At 30.7% G+C, this 19,253-nt stretch overlaps 1 protein-coding gene across 2 annotated transcripts in view; it reads right to left on the reverse strand.

Annotated features, from left to right (window-relative positions):
• Nucleotides 1–285: 285 nt before the first annotated feature.
• The window catches only part of LOC143049763 (E3 ubiquitin-protein ligase HACE1-like), an 85,531-nt gene continuing 66,563 nt past the window's right edge, over nucleotides 286–19,253 (reverse strand). Inside the window, exons 11-25 of one of the 2 annotated variants that reach the window (XM_076223482.1) lie at nucleotides 17,623–17,785; nucleotides 15,802–16,160; nucleotides 14,345–14,413; nucleotides 13,696–13,783; nucleotides 12,051–12,162; nucleotides 11,430–11,527; nucleotides 9,833–9,920; nucleotides 9,051–9,200; nucleotides 8,335–8,396; nucleotides 7,610–7,744; nucleotides 7,105–7,236; nucleotides 6,190–6,285; nucleotides 3,139–3,209; nucleotides 2,492–2,605; nucleotides 286–2,010 (exon numbers count right to left, since the gene is read on the reverse strand). In XM_076223482.1, coding sequence (XP_076079597.1) covers nucleotides 1,908–2,010; nucleotides 2,492–2,605; nucleotides 3,139–3,209; nucleotides 6,190–6,285; nucleotides 7,105–7,236; nucleotides 7,610–7,744; nucleotides 8,335–8,396; nucleotides 9,051–9,200; nucleotides 9,833–9,920; nucleotides 11,430–11,527; nucleotides 12,051–12,162; nucleotides 13,696–13,783; nucleotides 14,345–14,413; nucleotides 15,802–16,160; nucleotides 17,623–17,785 — 1,840 coding nt within the window. In that variant the 3' untranslated portion in view covers nucleotides 286–1,907. The remainder of the gene's footprint in view (nucleotides 2,011–2,491; nucleotides 2,606–3,138; nucleotides 3,210–6,189; nucleotides 6,286–7,104; nucleotides 7,237–7,609; nucleotides 7,745–8,334; nucleotides 8,397–9,050; nucleotides 9,201–9,832; nucleotides 9,921–11,429; nucleotides 11,528–12,050; nucleotides 12,163–13,695; nucleotides 13,784–14,344; nucleotides 14,414–15,801; nucleotides 16,161–17,622; nucleotides 17,786–19,253) is intronic. The other variant, XM_076223481.1, reaches the window with a different exon arrangement.

Raw genomic sequence — 19,253 nt, forward strand, 5'->3', positions numbered from 1 at the left:
AAATAGAACATTCAAATAAAAAGAAATAATGGGCAGTCCATATATCCTGATGACCAGTTTCTCAAAAAGCTATCATATAATTGTCCCTTCTGCAATTTTTTTACCATCACTAAATATTAAATATTGACTGGTAATTCAAACAACTTTGATCAAAATCTTTAGACATCATTAAAAGTGAGAAGTAAGATATCAAAACGACATTCAAACTCACAAGTCGAAAATATACTGACAAAACCATGGCTAAAAAAGACTAAGAAAAGAAGACAAACAGAAGTAGACAAAACACAACATTTCAAATCATTTTAATCATGGTTACAAAAATATCACAGCAATTTATTGCATAAAAAATACTAATAAAATGGAAAATCAAATAAATATCAAAATGTACAGTTTGAATAAAAATAAATTCAAAAATTAAGACAAAACAATAAAAATATAAGTTCTTTATCAAATGGTCTACTAATAATTGCATAATATTTTGTTATCTTTTTGCTAAATAATTATGTTTGGATAAATGTTATTCTGTGGAATTCTAAAAATAAAAATAACATATTCTTTCAACATGTCAATATTCATCACTTTCCTTTGCTATACTATATTTTGTAGTAACTGTTAAATATATACATTCATTTGTTAATAAAAGATAAAAATATTTAGTTAACTTCTGTCACATGAAAATAGGATAAAGTAATATCCTATTTCTATGGGCCACCATACATGGCTAGCACTATTCTATATTTAAGTTCAGTGTACTGTAAAATCAGTATCAAAATTGTAATTTGTCATATAATATTTCCAGCTGACCATACTATGAACATGTGTACTAGCTAGGTTGTGTCAGCAATTTAATGTTTCAAATGATTCTTGGTAAACCACCTAAAACAAACAAATTATCCTGAGAATGTTCTTATTTCCCACTAACACATTTCTATTGTCAGTAGGGTCAGAATCGTAATTTGGCAGAACATCAAAATGTTCATGTTGTAAAGAAAATGTCTTCTATTGAACCTGTATTGAGGCAGGTTTTAGTTTTCAATATATCTTGTTGAAAAGGTTGATGGCTCAATATTTTCTGTAACATAAAACTGTTTCTCAATTTCAAACAGAAAATATGATAAAACGTTTGTTCATCAGACCTTCTAACTCAAGCAATTAAAACCTTTCTGTATAATATGAAAAAAAAGTCAAATTCCAAGTAGTTTCAGAATTCAAAATTCCAGAGGTTTTCAAAATAAAACTTTCAATAACTATAGGCTATTCAGAAACATCAGAGTTCTCTGGTCAATGTGAGGCATGCTTTTTTGTTTGGTGTCACAATGGGTCTCATCTTGAATAGTTTTAAATGAACTCTGTGCAAAAATGTGTAAATGGTTAAATAACATTTGGTCAAAATGTATGGCTACTAATCACTAACTAACAATTATTTTGTTAAGTTTTAAAAAATTTGAAAATTCTTATTGTAGATTAAGTATGATACAGTAAAATGCATGGCTTGTACCAATGAGGGTAGGATTTTATATCTCTCAAATATATTTTAAATTGAAGTTACATGCCTTTCAGAGGAAAGATATTAACTTTAAATTTTGAATAGAGTTTCTGTTCACATATTTAAAAAAATATATGAAGTTACAATAGATTTGCCATAGAAAATCCGATGATCCTGTTTGTTTCTGGTTAAAGCCTACACTGTCTGTTTTAACATATATTCTACAGTAGAGAAGAGATATGGAAAGGTTACTGAAAAAAACATTTACCACTCTTTGATAAATGGATAGATTATTTCATTGAGTTTCTATATTCTCTTTGATTGATCATCATATTCTATAATTCATCCTACATGTTCTAACTCTTAATTAGTCAAAGTTCTGGTCATCATTGCCAATCCCAGAATTCATTGCACTTCCTGTTCATGCAAAAGCATAACCTTGGTTACCACACTGTAAAGCTACCATCAGTCTGTTATGTAACTCTGTCTTTGATTTATATTCTGGCATCTTCAGCATGTTGATACTATAAAACCAATAAAAAAAATATTCTTATGCAATGTAGTTCTTATATCATAAAAGTTAAAATGTATCAGATAAATGTATGTGAAAGGAATTTATCGGAAGGATACCATGCAACATTACTAAATTCTTTTACATCAAGTTATTGTGCTATTTTAGTTGGATGTGATGCTATAATGCATGAATGCAATGCCAACAAAAAACATGTTCTAATATATGTAGATTGTGTTAATGGTTGGTGGTTATCACTTCACATAAAAAAAACATTCAGTCAGTCAACATGTTCATTTACTCTAAGCTGATTTTTCTACGCAGATTATCACATGTTATAATGGTACCACAATTTTTTTTTTTCAATAAATCTAAAATATCCTTAATATTCCTTCTCCATAAGTAAACAGATTATTGATCTTGACTCAAGATACCCTAGGCCTGTACAAATAAATAAGAAGAAGTCTACACAAAAGAGGAGTGAATATTCTTACCAAGTACTAGCTGTAGGTAAAGTGTGTTCTTTATAAGGAACTATAGCTATGGTAAAATGCTGTGGACCACCTCCACCAACAAACTTAGCAAAACCTCCAAACGGTACTCGAGAACTGTATTTGAAAATAAAAATCAATAAGCATGCAAAGAATTGCTTGTGATAAGCAAAATACAAATTACATAACACATATATATGTATCTACATTTGTTTTAACAATCATTTTATTGAGATTCCCTTGTCCTCTTCATCGACTGTTTTAAAAAGGAACCTAGACTTAAACCTAAACTGGATATAGGAAATATTGTAGATTTATAAGTGAAATTCAAAATTTCTGTATGAGTTTTGGGTTAATATATTGATATTCATTTCATTTGTCAATAACTATTAATCATGTAGATACTATTGGTATTCATAATCATGATAACCACTTATGTGTTATAGAATGTTTAATTCACTAATTTTAATATCAAAAAAATATTGAACTGTGACCAAATAATTATTTTGTTCAGGATTGTGTATTAAAAAAAACCCAATAATTTCATCATTTCTTTATAAAAATAAGAAGATGTGATATGATTGTCAGTAAGATGTACAATTATCCACCAAAGTTCTAATGAGATGTAAGCAGTTCTATGTCTACATTACCTGCCAGTAGTGAACTGAAGCAGCAGAACTCTGTTCTCTTGACTGAAATCTTCAACAATTTCCCAAAACCACTAAAAGTATGAAATATTTATCAAAAAATTAGTATTTATACAATTTTTTTATTTATATCTTAAAGGTGTATACAAAATTATATCATTTAAAATCATTAAGATCACAACAATGTCTTGTTTGTTAACCTTGATATTGTCTTTTTTAATATCAGTATAAGGACATTGTTCCAATTATTAGCTCACCTGGCCCAAAGGGCCAAGTGAGCTTTTCTCATCACTTGGCGTCCGGCGTCCGGCGTCGTCCGTCGTCGTCGTCGTCGTCGTCCATCGTCGTCGTCCTGCGTTAACTTTTACAAAAATTTTCTCCTCTGAAACTACTGGGCCAAATTTAACCAAACTTGGCCACAATCATCATTGGGGTATCTAGTTTAAAAAATGTGTCCGGTGACCCGGCCAACCAACCAAGATGGCCGCCATGGCTAAAAATAGAACATAGGGGTAAAATGCAGTTTTTGGCTTATAACTCAAAAACCAAAGCATTTAGAGCAAATCTGACACGGGGTAATATTGTTCAACAGGTCAAGATCTATCTGCCCTGAAATTTTCAGTTGAATCGGACATTTCGTTGTTGGGTTGCTGCCCCTGAAATGGTAATTTTAAGGAAATTTTGCTGTTTTTGGTTATTATCTTGAATATTATTATAGATAGAGATAAACTGTAAACAGCAATAATGTTCAGCAAAGTAAGATCTACAAATAAGTCAACATGATCAAAATGGTCAGTTGACCACTTTAGGAGTTATTGTCCTTTATAGTCAATTTTTAACCATTTTTCGTAAATCTTAGTAATCTTTTAGAAAAATCTTCTCCTCTGAAACTACTGGGTCAAATTTAACCAAACTTGGCCATAATCATCATTGGGGTATCTAGTTTAAAAAATGTGTCCGGTGCCCCGCCCAACCAACCAAGATGGCTGCCATGGCTAAAAATAGAACATAGGGGTAAAATGCAGTTGTTGGCTTATAACTCAAAAACCAAAGCATTTAGAGCAAATCTGACACAGTAAAATTGTTCATCAGGTCAAGATCTATCTGCCCTGAAATTTTCAGATGAATCAGACATTCCGTTGTTGGGTTGCTGCCCCTGAAATGGTAATTTTAAGGAAATTTTGCTGTTTTTGGTTATTATCTTGAATATTATTATAGATAGAGATAAACTGTAAACAGCAATAATGTTCAGCAAAATAAGATCTACAAATAAGTCAACATGACCAAAATGGTCAGATGACCACTTTAGGAGTTATTGCCCTTTATAGTCAATTTTTAACAATTTTTCGTAAATCTTAGTAATCTTTTAGAAAAATCTTCTCCTCTGAAACTACTGGGCCAAATTTAACCAAACTTGGCCATAATCATCATTGGGGTATATAGTTTAAAAAATGTGTCCGGTGATCCGGCCAACGAACCAAGATGGCCGCCATGGCTAAAAATAGAACATAGGGGTAAAATGCAGTTTTTGGCTTATAACTCAAAAACCAAAGCAATTAGAGCAATCTGCCATGTGGTAAAATTGTTTATTAGGTCAAGATCTATCTGCCCTGAAATTTTCAGATGAATCGGACCACCCGTTATGGGGTTGCTGCCCCTGAATTGGTAATTTTAAGGAAATTTTGCAGTTTTTGGTTGTTATCTTGAATATTATTATAGATAGAGATAAACTGTAAACAGCAATAATGTACAGCAAAGTAAGAACTAAAAATAAGTCAGTATGACCAAAATAGTCAATTGACCCCCTAAGGAGTTATTGCCCTTCATAGTCAATTTTTACAATTTTCTTAAAATTTGAAGATTTTCAATAACATTTTCCACAGAAAGTACTGTTATAGATAGAGATAATTGTAAGCAGCAAGAATGTTTAGTAAAGTAAGATCTACAAACACATTACCATCACCAAAACACAATATTGTCATGAATCCATCTGTGTCTATTGTTTGATATTCACATAGACCAAGGTGAGCGACACAGGCTCTTTAGAGCCTCTAGTTTGGTCACATCCGTGACCATAAAATAACAAGGTTATAAGGTAAAATTTTGGTCAACTGAATTTCCTTGGCAAACTTTAGAACCATATATAATAAGTGGTGTTGAAAACTGTATTTGAATGATTGGTGCCAAGTTGTTTTAATATTTTATTTAAAGGGGCAGTAGCTACGAGATATATAAAAAATGTAAAGTTTGATTTTTTTCTGTTCAATCAATAATGAAAGTGAAATAGTGAAATAACAATTCGCTGTTTGCAGCTAAAAAGGTTCAATTTTGTCAAATTACTCTAAGAAACATTGATAATAAGTTATTCACTTGCAAGTGAATGAGTCAACCTCTTTAAATTCGTATGCATGTGAACTTCAATTTAACCCCTAGCTAGAGATTGACAACCCATGCATTGTACCGTTTGTACGTGTACTGGTTATTTAAAGAAAAAGAATGTCAACAATGGAAATGAAACTACGGTAAATCATTTGATTACTAATTCGATCGCATAAAATCATTCTTATACGGTTAAAAACAATGAGAAACATCTATTTTTAATCTACAAAATAAAATCAAACAGACCTATAAAAATCCAATTGCACGGGTTGGTTTATTCTTTTCATATCTTTATTTATGTTTACATCGCTTATATGGTCATCTGAGGTCAAATCGATAGTTAATTAGATGGCGTCTGGACTAAAATACACACGAAACGAACCTTTATATTATCTCCCCTATGCTCTGTAAACTGTTTATTTTAAACTTTTGATAGTTTGGATAAATGTTTTCCATTGTTATAAATCAAACATGAATCGGTGACCATGAATTTGACAGCTAGTGCCCCTTTAACATTATAAAGATTTAATCTTAATACCATAATTTTTTTTAATCTGATATGGATGCAATAATTTATTCCTATAATACTTACAGTTTTTAAGTGAATTACTTGTAATAAACAAATTTTTTAAGTTAACTTTCCAAAGTAAACATATTTAATTATTTCACTCTAACCTGGATAACAGATGACTGTCTATCATAACCATTATATTCTGTATGATTCTCCCAGTCACTGATATCTATTTCTGGTATACCTGACAACATTAACTCCTAAAATAGAACATGAATACAGTAACTCATGTTTTTTTTAATTAGAATTTCGTTGCAATTGAAACTAAACTCATTTATATAATTTTGTTCAGTAAAGAACATCTCTTCAGTGAAATACAAAATAAAAGAGTATATCTCTGTTACAGTGATTTATTTCCTGAAATGTGTAAAATTTATTAATAGTTTGGACTAATTATCTTCCTTTGAAAGGTAATATAAGGTAACTAATTCATTGTAACCAGTCTGGACCGTTAGCCACTAGTCCGATGCCCCAGACTAGTAATTATTGATTCGGACAATCAAAAATTTTAAAAATTTTATCTAGTCATATAGGGTCAAGTTTTGATATTTAGTTTCTGTCTAGTATATGATTTTTTTTAGGCACAGACTGTGTAACTAATATTTAACTGCTTAAGGTGGTACATGTACCAAACACCTTGACTAAAATTACCTTGGCTCCTTCATAAAATTTGACAAAATATTTATTTCGACGATTTGTCAAAAATACATAAAATTTAATAAAATTGAACTACACACTTTGTCGAATTTTTTTTTATTGGATATACAGCAGTTTGTATAACACTAATTTTGATCAATGAGAAGCTTTAAAAATATGTCCTTAAATATAGAATATGTTTAAATCGTTAAGCTGATTTTACAGAGTTACCTCCCTGTAGTGTTTTGTACAACCTTAGTTTTTTTCTTCTCTCAATCAAATTGAAAGTCATAATAAATAAAATATAACCTCAGAATTGAAAATTTGTATGTCTGATAATAATGTCTATAGATTTTTCTGTAATAAATGATACATGTACTAACCAATTCGTACTCATCAAACATTTGTATCAGTGATTGTGGAATGTACTGATGAAAACCAGATAGAAAACTGTTTATCTGTGGCTGTATAGCTCTTGTCATTCTTAATTCTGTTACTAACTGAGCATACTCTGTCTGCAATAAAACATAATAATTCTGTCTAAATGATGTTTATTTGAGAACCTATTTATCATTTGAATTTCTGTTACAAATTGTACTAAGAAAATAGAAATTGCATCTACCTACTTCTTTTTGCTTTTGTCTGTAAGCATTTCTTTTCAAATATGATAAATGTCTTTGAAAGACTAGAAGATTGATATACAAGTGTAAATTACTAGGTGATATCTTGATCATTAGTTTCATGCAAATCAGGTGTTTAAAATAATTGTTTACCAAAGATGCAGTCACAAGCATTGCAAATAAAATTATATCTAGAATTAGGCAACCTATGCAGTGAATCACTCCATGCATTTATATAATTCCATAGCTCTTACAAGCTCAACCATACCTTATTTTCCTCTGTCACTGTTATCTTACTGCCTCCAGGTTTTAGTTCTACTTCCTGCATCACACCAAACACATCAGTCTCAACAGAGAATGTCAGGTCCAATCCTAAGTTGTCAATGTCATGGTCAAGTATCCACTGTAATATAAAGTCAACAACCGTTATGAGAAATTATTACATTGGTTGCAATGAATTTCATTAATTTCCCAGTGAAAAAAATACACGATAATTTCACATATAAAAAATAAACGTGGTTATTTCACTCCACTGATGTTATATAACAATAGGCTTTATCAAGACCTTAGATCAAAATAAATTGTGAAGGCTTAGAAAAAGATATACTGTAAATTCAGAAATTATTGCGTTCATTTATTATTGCGATTTTGTCATTTTAAATTAAATGCGATTTTAATTATTACGATTTTGAGAAAAGTCATGCATAATTCAGTTAAGATATTACAAAATGCGAGTTTTAATTATTGCGTTTACAACTCTGTCGCATTATTCGCAATAATAAAAACCTCGCAATAATTTCTGAATTTACAGTAGTTCCTTAGATTTTCTACTCTAATTTCAGAAAAGAAGCAATTTGCCAATGTAGTTAAAAGAATAACACATCATAGATTCATGCAAATATCGAGTTTTTCAAGAGATATCAAATCTTTCTTCTATTAATTGTTTCATATTCTTGATTGATTAAAGGGAAATATTTTGAATAAAACACATACTTGTAGATTTTTAGCGTAGTCAGGATCAATAGATGCCACATCTGTATAGTTCACTGGAATACCTATAAATTAAAGGTCAAATTGTACATATGTTTTTATTCCTGTTTTTTATGGGAATAATAATATACTATCTAAAATAGTCAGATATCCTAGTGTTTCAATCTGTTGTTTTATTTAATTAGAATGTGCTGAAAGATAGTATGGTATGTTAACTTGTGATGCTTTCTTTGCGCAATGCCTGCACACTTGAGGTGTCTACTTCTTTTATAGGAGTAACACGATGGGTATCACATATGGAACAAAATCATTTTTCTCTTCTGGAGCACCTGGGATCACCCTCTTTTTTTTAACTCAATCTTTAGTTTTCTAGATTGCGTTTTATGTAGTTTGTTTTTTCATTGTTTTTTGGTTGTTAACTATCACATTCAGATTGTCAGTTTGTTTTTGACTTACCAGTGAAAATATCACTGTGGTATCTTTTGCCTCTCATTTTTCAAAAGCAAACATTTTTTTTAAACTACCCAAATGACATTAACCAATAAACCTATATTATGATAAGAACAACTTTTCAGAAATTTTTGTTTGTAAAGTCTTACAACTTCCTATTTGAATTTTTATTCAATTATCACGGATGAGACTTTAAAGCATTCTCTTACATTCTAAACTATGGGCCTGTTATCTTTCACGAGGTTTAACTTACAGTTAATCAAACTTACCAAGGATATGTTTATAGAATGATCTGGTAAAGTAAACATTGATTAACTGCTTGTGATAGAGACAAAGTCCTAAGATTTGTCCTGCAAATCTAAAGTAGTTAAGGTGGTCTGGATTAATAGCTGAGTTACTGTTTGGCTGGAATGTACTCCCTAAAAAAGATATTTTCGTAAAAGGGTAAAAAAGAACTCCTTAAAAAGATATTCACGCAATAATAGGATGAGAATGTAATTTTGTGCTAAAAAGTACATCTTAAATATATATCAACATACATAATATATGTTGTCATGTATTAATGCATACATTATAAGAACCATCCATTAATATAATTATAGAGTATTAAGAACTTTTTTCCTAGTCCCTCCTGTACATGTGTTCCTTTTCAGGTATGCACTTGTTTCATTTTTTCTCTCTCAACAAGATAGGAAATGTATTTCTATACCAAGATCTAAATTTGGTGACAGTAGTTTTTGGTGTAAAAAATGGTTCCATCTTTGAAATTCTTGTGCTTCTTTTGCAACATTAAATTTATAGATCTGACATTTAATATTTCTGAAACCATCCAAAGTTTATTGTCTCTATGACAGCACATTTTTTCTCATAAATATTTGTTAAGGTCTATTTGGTCATGTAGCAATTGAAGTATTTAAACATTCATAGCTTTCAAGTTTTTCCTTTTGAGTGTTCTTGTTGATGGTAGATCAGAAGAGTGCTTTGGACATTTAAAACATATAAACGGTTATCTTAAACCATTTATCTTTAAGCCTTAAAATATTTTACATACCATCTGCTGACTGGGTAAACAATGCATAATCTGGATTTAGGATTTCTTTAGATAAAACATCAAACCATTCTCTCACTACTCCCTGCCCCTACAATTAATCAAGTAAAAATAATGTTTAATGATTAAGATATCCCATTTGGTTTTTTATTTCATGGCCATTGCATTTAAATTTCTTTATCAAGAAATGGTACTGAAGAGCAAGTTATGAATTTTTATCCTAAGCAATATGCTTGTTTCCAATTGTTAACTTTCTGACCTAGTGTTTGGTTTTAATTGGTGTCAGATGGCGGGCTCCAGATAGCCTACAAAACATTTAAATGACATAAGAATTCAGAGAATAGTAAAAGAGTATTTCTGGTAATGGAAATGATATGTATCCTTGGTATTCCTTTGACATTTAGACAAAAACCAGAGTAAGAAATTTTGTTGTTATTTATTCATTTTCTTAATGAATAATAAATAAACACATATAAAACCTATTTTTTGGAAAAAATTGATATATTTATGACATTTAAAGATTTAGTATTTAACAACAAGAATATATCATTAAAAACCAATCCTTCAGAGAACAATTGAAGGTCTTTCCACCTCGATAATAAGAATGAAATTTAAAAAACCTTGTTAGAAAATGTCACTCCGTGTTGATGTAATGTGGTAAATCAAACTGATATAAAAGAAAATAAGATTAATAGGTTTATGCAGTAGACTTAATCGTTTTATAATAAACCAGAAAGAATTTTTAGCAAAGGTCAAAATCAAGAACGTCAAATTGACCTTTGACCTTGACCTCAATTTTGAAAGGTCAATCACTTGTATGGTTGTGGAGAAGTACTGATTTCAAATACATAAGGGGAGAAAACTCCTATAAGGGATAACCAAAACTCTTCGAGTTAATAGGTTGAAGTTGCGCCTTATTGTAAACAGTTATTTGGCAAACACATTATATCATTTACTGTAACAGTTTCTTTTGAATAACGATAACAAGCAAAATTTAAAATTTAAAACATGACCTTGACCTTTGACCTTCGCCTCAATTTCCTTCAAAATGACCAAGGACTTCATATCTAAAGACTGTAGACCTCTCCGACTTATAACGTATGAATTGATCCAACATATCGCCTATCTTAAATTTTTAAAGGGAAATAACTCCCATAAGATGTCTTCCGATCACTCCAGTCAAAATTAACCACATTATTCTTAAGAGTAGACGAACAATGTGGTGAAAACAGTTTGTTAAAATCTTTTATGGTTTTAGAGATATGGCTATAACAAGAAAAGGGGGACATGGGGAGATAACTCCTATAAGAATAAGTGTTTGGTCACACAGGGTGAGTTTTGAAACCCCCATTACTGTACAACATCATTGGCTTAAAAATCCATTCGATATGTTGTAAAACAAAAAAAAGCATCTCAGACGGCAGAAGAAAAAAAAATCAGAAGAAAAACAAAAGGTCTTTCCACGAAAGACCTAATTAAAGTTACAATAATCAATATTACTTATCTGACGTAAATATTTAAAAACACATTGTATATCTACAAAATATTTTAAAGAGAAGTACAAAAGATGGATTACAAATAATCCAAATAATATAAGTACCATTCCCTCTTCACCATCAAACTTTAACGCCAGTCCTTTCTTCAATTTATCAGGATTTTCTTTAAGCACCCTATCACAGCTACTGTCAAATATTCTTTCTGTTCATAAAAAAATAGGTACGGTAATCAGTTTTGTAAACATGAAATCATTATGTTTTGTACACAATTCTAACATTCAATATATGTTGTATGAGAGACATGAAATAATTAAAAAAAAATCCGGGTAAGGAACATCCCTTAGTTACACAATGATATTTTTTATATACAAATAAACATAAAATAATCTTAAATATTTTTTTTCTAATAACTAGTTATGGTTTGTGTATTTGAATAAAGAAATATATGTACTCTAATTCATAATAATAACAACATTACTTTAATATGCAATGCTACTGCTGTCATCTTGATCAATCAACTGATTAAAAAGAATTTTGCTTGTCTTATTAATCAGTCTTTGCTTTATTATTTAGCTGTATTTTCAGTTAATTAAGACATATGGGAGGGGAAAGTAAAAATAACAAAAAAAAAGATTATTTCCCCTTTTTTATATATATCATTTAGCAAAACACTACCTCTATTTATAATGAGAATGTCCTGGTCAGTAGCTGGGATATGTTATTACCTCTATTTATAATGAGAATGTCCTCGTCAGTAGCTGGGATATGTAATACTTCACTTGGATTTTCATCATCAGATATATTTTGGTAAAACCATTCTCTTCTTTTTACAAAAGGCTGAGGAAAATTATTAAAATAATTATATTAAAAACATTTGATCACAAATTTATGTTAAGTTTTTTTCTAAAATTGCAATTTGAACTTGGCTAGTATTTATCTTATTTATGTTGCACAATAATCTGTCATGTTGATTGGCAGAAGAAACATTTCGGAGGCATTCCAAAATTATATCTCATTTTCCAATGAACTTCTTCATTACAGCATATTCTTCCCAATATAACACTTCAACAACTCACAAGAAAACAAACAATAAAATTGATATAACTTGTATCCTAAATGTAAATGTAATAAATGAATTCTTCTTTTTGCATCAAATACAGTCTAAAGATGAGATAATTTGGAAGTTTACAAAAACAAAATTGTTGTCTGCTAAAATAAAGTTTTTTGTTTGTTGCTGTGTGATATATTTGTTTTTTATTCATATTTGTTTTTATACATTAATTAGCACATTAGTTTTCTTTTCTGAATTGTCTTACATTTGTAACTTTTAAATCTGACTATTGGCTTTGTTCATTGTTGAAGACCATAAGTGACTTGTTGTTGTTAATTTCTGTGTCATTTGGTCCCTTGTGGAGAGCTGTCTTATTGGCAATCATACCACATCTTCTTTTTTATATTTTGAAATAAAATACAAAAGATAAAATGTATAAAGTTTTTTCCATGCATAAAACAAATTAAATCACTACATATTTCTTCTTTTTCTTTTTGTATTTGAAATATAAAATTATACAAATGTCAGTGGGGGATGAAGGAGGGGGAGTAAATGGTGTACACACCCCTTTGGTCACATCTTTTTTTAAATAAAATTGTCAAATATATTTTTCCTGGTAAATATACAAAATTCCTTGAGCGCAATTATAATGGTGCCACTATTAATCCATCATTCTGTCCCTGCAGCATGTGCAGAATTTTTAAGAAGGACTATGAATCATTAGGAGCTGTCAATTATGTGTTTTCTGCATTACCTATACTTTTAGTTTGTCATAAATAAGATACACATAATAAATATAGAGATATGGTATCTGGAGTCATCTGTATTTCATTAGTTATCTCTAATACTGTAAATTAATTAATTATTGCGATATTTTTATTATTGCGAAATGCGACAGGCTTAAAATCGCAATAGTTTTAACTCTCATTTTGAAATTTTTATATAATTATGAATTAAACTAGATTCCTGCTACAAAACTTTGAATTTTACGAAAAATTAAGGATTTTCTTATCCCAGGCATAGATTACCTTAGCCGTATTTGGCACAACTTTTGGGAATTTTGGATCCTCAATGCTCTTTAACTTTGTACTTGTTTGGGTTTATAAATATTTTGATATGAGCGTCACTGATGAGTCTTATGTAGACGAAATGCGCGTCTGGCGTACTAAATTATAATCCTGGTACCTTTGATAACTATTCTTCCCCATATCGCAAAAATTAAAATTGCATTTTAGCCTAAAAGGACAAAATCGCAATAATACCTGCATGCCATTATTTCTGAAATTACAGTACTCATATAAATATATACTAATTCATACCTGTAATTTAATGATATGTATAAACTGGGACATCAATTCTGGACATTCCAATAAAAAATGGAAATGATCAAATATCACAGTGGTATTTCTGTAAATATATCAACTGAGACATCAATTCTAGACATTCAATAGTACATCAATATGGTGAAGTCTTAGGGACCCAACACAACTATTTGACTTAACTGAGGTTCTATTCCTACACAAGGTCCCAATTACATTATGTTGTTTCATTTCAAGAATGTATCTTGTATCGTCAGCCATGAGTATAAAGGAGGAAAATGTTTTGAAAGTATTTCATCACAGTGAGGTTCTACTCTATCTGACTATGACCTTGCTACACATGTATCTGGCATTTTACTATATTTCATTAATCATAAAAAAAAAATCCGCACCCTGAGGCGTCCTTCAGCTGGCCCCTGAAAAAATATATATACTAGTTCAGTGATAATGAGCGCCATACTAAACTCCAAATTGTACACAAGAAACTAAAATTAAAAATAATACAAGACTAACAAAGGCCAGATGCTCCTGACTTGGGACAGCCGCAAAAATGTGGCGGGGTTAAACATGTTTATGAGATGTTTATGTATGCAAGAAGTATTCTCATTATGTTAAAAGTATCTTAATGTAAAACAAACTATATGTTTACCTCTGAACTAAAGCTTTGAGCACCTTGTTATGTTTACAAACAAACTCTATGAATCTTGGTGATGTAATCCTAAAATTAAAGTAAAAACAAAATATTATCAAATGACTCATAGCATTTTGAAGTAAACAAACTACAAAATGTCATGCATGCATACCTGCCAACTGTCACTATTTGCAGGGGATTTCCCCCATCATGCCCATGGAGGCTCCAAAATGAAAATTTTGAAAGAGTAGTTTTTTCCATAATTTAAAGCAAAACAATCAATTTAACAATGGGTATAGCATTGTAAAATTATGAAGAAGCTAATAAACACCATTAAAATAAATTTGAAGACCCCTCCCCTTGGAGCAAGAAACCCAAAATTCATTTCCAGAGTTTTCTTTGTAGTAAGAAACCTTTTAGTATAATTTCAGAGAGATCCATACACTTAAACACAAGTTATTGTCTGTAAACTAGAAAAATGCTTCTTTTTTGCCCTTTTTTGACCCCTTATTCCTAAATGTTCAGGGTTAACCCCAAAATGACACCATTCCTTCCCTTAATTTAATGGAACCTTGTGGTGCAATGCCAGAGAGATCCATACAGTTAATCATAAGCTATTGTCACAAAGCTTAAAAAAAGGTTGATTTTGGCCCCTTTTTGGCCCTTAATTTCTAGACTGTTTGCTCCATAACCCTTTAAATAATTCTAACCTTCTACTTACAAATATGAACATTTTGGTACAATTTCAGAGTAATTGAAACACTTATACACAACTTATTGTCCTGAAACTAGATAAATGTATGTTTTGGGCCCCTAATCCCTAAACCGATGGGACCATAACCCCCAAAATCAATCCTAACCTTCCTTATGTGGTTATAAACATTGTGTTAAAATTTAATTGATTTCTATTAATTTATACTAAAGTTATTATCTGGAAACCATCTGTCTTCCGACGATGACGACGTGATACCAATATACGACCACAAATTGTTTTAGCGGTCATATAAAAACACAATAGACAACACCAACCCCTCATATTCAACATTTTAGTTCCAAAGTAACAGATGTCCTAACAAATATCAATGGAAACTGCACATGGTAAAACAGGCCTGATCTGGCCATGAAAGCATTATGGGAAGGTTAATTCAGTTTTACTTGTGGATAAAAACCTCCACATTTCTTTCTGGACTAAATGTCATAAAACTGAAGCATAAAACAAAAATATATGCAGACTCCAGCTGTCAACAGAATGTCTAAATAAGATTTGTAAGTCAAATGGATACTTTAACAAATATTGATATTCTAACTTAATATTTTATATGTAGATGTCATGAATTGAAATATTTTTTTTACTCTGATTGGATATGATAAGAACATGTGTATTATATTCTTTACTTTGATTGGGTAAGAACATGTAATACAAAATGTCTTACTCTAACTGGGCATAACAAAACATGTGATATAAAAAGTCTTACTCTGATTGGGTATGACAAGAACATGTGATATAAAAAGCCTGAACAACACCACAGATCCTCGGTAATGTAGCACCAATGACATCCTGGTCTTCTAAACTCATATGTTTTAAAATTCCCTCAGATACTTGAAGTTTATCTTTACTACAGTTCACATCTGAGTACTGATTAGCTGCCTTTTGTTGTTGTGGAGATGCATTTGAGGGGTTAGTGGTATTCATTGTCTTTGGCTTTTCAGCTGGCTGGGATTCATTATCTTTTTCTGCAAGATTTGCCATAGATTGTCTTGGACTTTTCTGATCAAATTCTACTTGTAATAGATTAAGCCAGTCTTCCAGAAGCTGCCATAGACTTTCTGCTGGCTGAAATATTTTATTATTGAAAAAAATCAAAATTGACATTTTTGATTTAAAACACACTACATTATATACATAATTCCAAAATTTGTTACATAGCAATGATGACCAAGAAAAAGCTGAATTAAAAATAAATTGGCAATTTATTTTTGGTTCATGTTGATGAAATAGCGCACCTATTATTTATACACTCAAAGTTTTTGATAATTCTGTATGAAAATTAATCAAGAAAAAACCTCAGACATACAAAATTTCTACGGCAGTAAACAATGAAAACAACACTTTAGAAATTTCATGTCTGTAGTGATTTTCTGGATTTACCTTCACCAGGAACGCTCAAAGCTGAAAATTTAAAAGCCATGGACTATTACCTTGACGGACTTTCACTGTTTTATTTTCATGACCCTTCATTACTTTTATTAATATACACTGTATAAGTTTTGCATGCCTTTTTTTCCTTTTTTCCATGTATTAAAGTTATTAAACAACTAACAACCAGATGCTCCACAGGGCGCAGCTTTATACGACCACAGAGTTCGAACCCTGAACAGTTGGGGCAAGTATGGAATTAACATTCCATGCAGCTTGATACAGCTCTGAATTTGGATTGTGATTGTGGTCTAAGAACTTAAACTTAAAAACTTAAAAATTTTAAATTGGACATTTACCTATTATGGTCCAATATCCAAAATCTAAATACATGGTTAGAATTCAGCATATCAAAGAACCCTAAGAATTCAATTTTTGATGAAATCAAATAAAGTTCAATTTTGGACCCTTTAGACCTCAATGTGGACCAATTTGATAACCGGGCCAAAATATCAAAAATCTAAATACATGGTTAGATTCAGCATATATAAAAAAAAACATATATTCAATTTTTGTTGAAATCAAACAAAGTTTAATTTAGATTTCTATTTACTTATACTAAAGTTATGGTGCGAAAACCAAGAAAAATGCTTATTTGGGCCCCTTTTTGGCCCCTAGTTCCTTAACTAATGGGACCAAAACTCCCAAAATCAATCCCAACTTTCCTTTTGTGTTCCTAAACCTTGTGTTTAAATTTCATAGATTTCTATTTACTTGTACTAAAGTTATTGTGCAAAAAACAAGAAAAATGCTTATTTGGGACCTTTTTTGGCCTCTAATTCCTAAACTGTTGGGACCAAAACTCCCAAAATCAATCCCAACCTTCCTTTTGTGGTCATAAACCTTGTGTTTAAATTTCATAGTATTGTATTAACTTAAACTAAAGTTATAATGGAAAACCAATGTGTCTTGTATTTGGTATGAGCTATACAAGAAAAGCTATCAAAATTCAAACTGTCACTCTATGTTTTTGAAAAAATCACAATTTTCAAAATAAACAAATCAGGGCAATGGTTTCTAAATTTAAAGTATATAACATGTATTTATTTTTATTATACAACTTTCTATATAATTTCAGTGATATAAATAATTTAATAACCTTGAATATCCTTATAGTTTTTGGTGAGACAGGTGTGACCCCATTGGCTACAGCTGACTGTATGGATGATGTCATAGACTGATACACTGATGTGTAAAGTTTACATAGAACTCTGACACAGGTCAACAGTACTGAAACATGGACTTCAACATTACTGGATAAACTAAAAATAAGAATAAACATAGTATATAATAAATTAAAAGGATATTCTAATGCAACAACGTTTGTAACGTTCATTTTGATTTTACATGGCATCAATTCACAATTTATGCTATGGGACGTACGCGCAAGCGCAGACGACATATGACAGATTTTAATTACATATTTTAACGCTGTTTTCTGTCAGTTTCATTAGAATGGAGATAACAATATTTTATTTTAAGCTCCGACGGCATCTATTGGGGATTTGATGGTTGCAAATACCTGTTTACTGTCTCCGCTAATGCGTCGCCAGTAAACTTAATTTGCGACCATCAAATCCTCAATTGATGCCGTCGGAGCTTAAAATACAATACAGTTATTTCCTAATTCTTCCACTTGTAAATATGCTTCCATCAACTTCTACATACAAATGCAGAATTCCAGTAGTTTAGAGCGTTTGATGATTATAAGCATTGTATATAAATCTCATAACATTTGGTTGAGGCAAACTGAAGTTCATGAAGTTACTGAAACAACAGATTCAGCATTTTTTAAATTTATAAAGGGTCATAACTCGTAAAGGTAAAAGTGATGCCACCCCATTTCAAACTTGATCTGTATTTTGGGGTCATATGCATTGTGTATTTAGTTTCATAACATTTGGTTGAGGCAAACTAAAGTCATCAGAAATGAAATGAAGAATTATGTTTATAAAGAGGAATAACTCATGGATGGTATAAGTGATGTCATTCTTATTTGAACTTGATCTGTGTTTAGTGGTTTAATATACACATAATCATTGTGTAAAAGTTTTGTAATATTTGCATGTTTGATGCAAACTAAAATTAGGGGACAGAAACAAATTTTGGGGACATAAGGATGAACAAATGTGACAGAAAGGATGAACAAGATAACACTTAATGCGGGGCATAAAAAGCCACTTATTCATAGCCCAATTGCTTTCTATGTTAAACCTGCAATTTGAAGCATAAATGGCTACTTTATCTCAAGTTCAAAAACAGTGGCAGTCAATCATTCATGTCAGTTATAGAACTATACCTTATCCTGACTTGTATTGGATAATTCAACATACTTAGTGTGCACTGGTTCCTATATAATACCTTATCCTGACTTGTATTGGATAATTCAACATACTTAGTGTGCACTGGTTCCTATATAATACCTTATCCTGACTTGTATTGGATAATTCAACATACTTAGTGTGCACTGGTTCCTATATAATACCTTATCCTGACTTGTATTGGATAATTCAACATACTTAGTGTGCACTGGTTCCTATATAATACCTTATCCTGACTTGTATTGGATAATTCAACATACTTAGTGTGCACTGGTTCCTATATAATACCTTATCCTGACTTGTATTGGATAATTCAACATACTTAGTGTGCACTGGTTCCTATATAATACCTTATCCTGACTTGTATTGGATAATTCAACATACTTAGTGTGCACTGGTTCCTATATAA

Source organism: Mytilus galloprovincialis, chromosome 10 (genome assembly GCF_965363235.1).
Source record: "Mytilus galloprovincialis chromosome 10, xbMytGall1.hap1.1, whole genome shotgun sequence".
In the NCBI taxonomy this organism is placed as follows: Eukaryota; Metazoa; Mollusca; class Bivalvia; order Mytilida; family Mytilidae; genus Mytilus; species Mytilus galloprovincialis.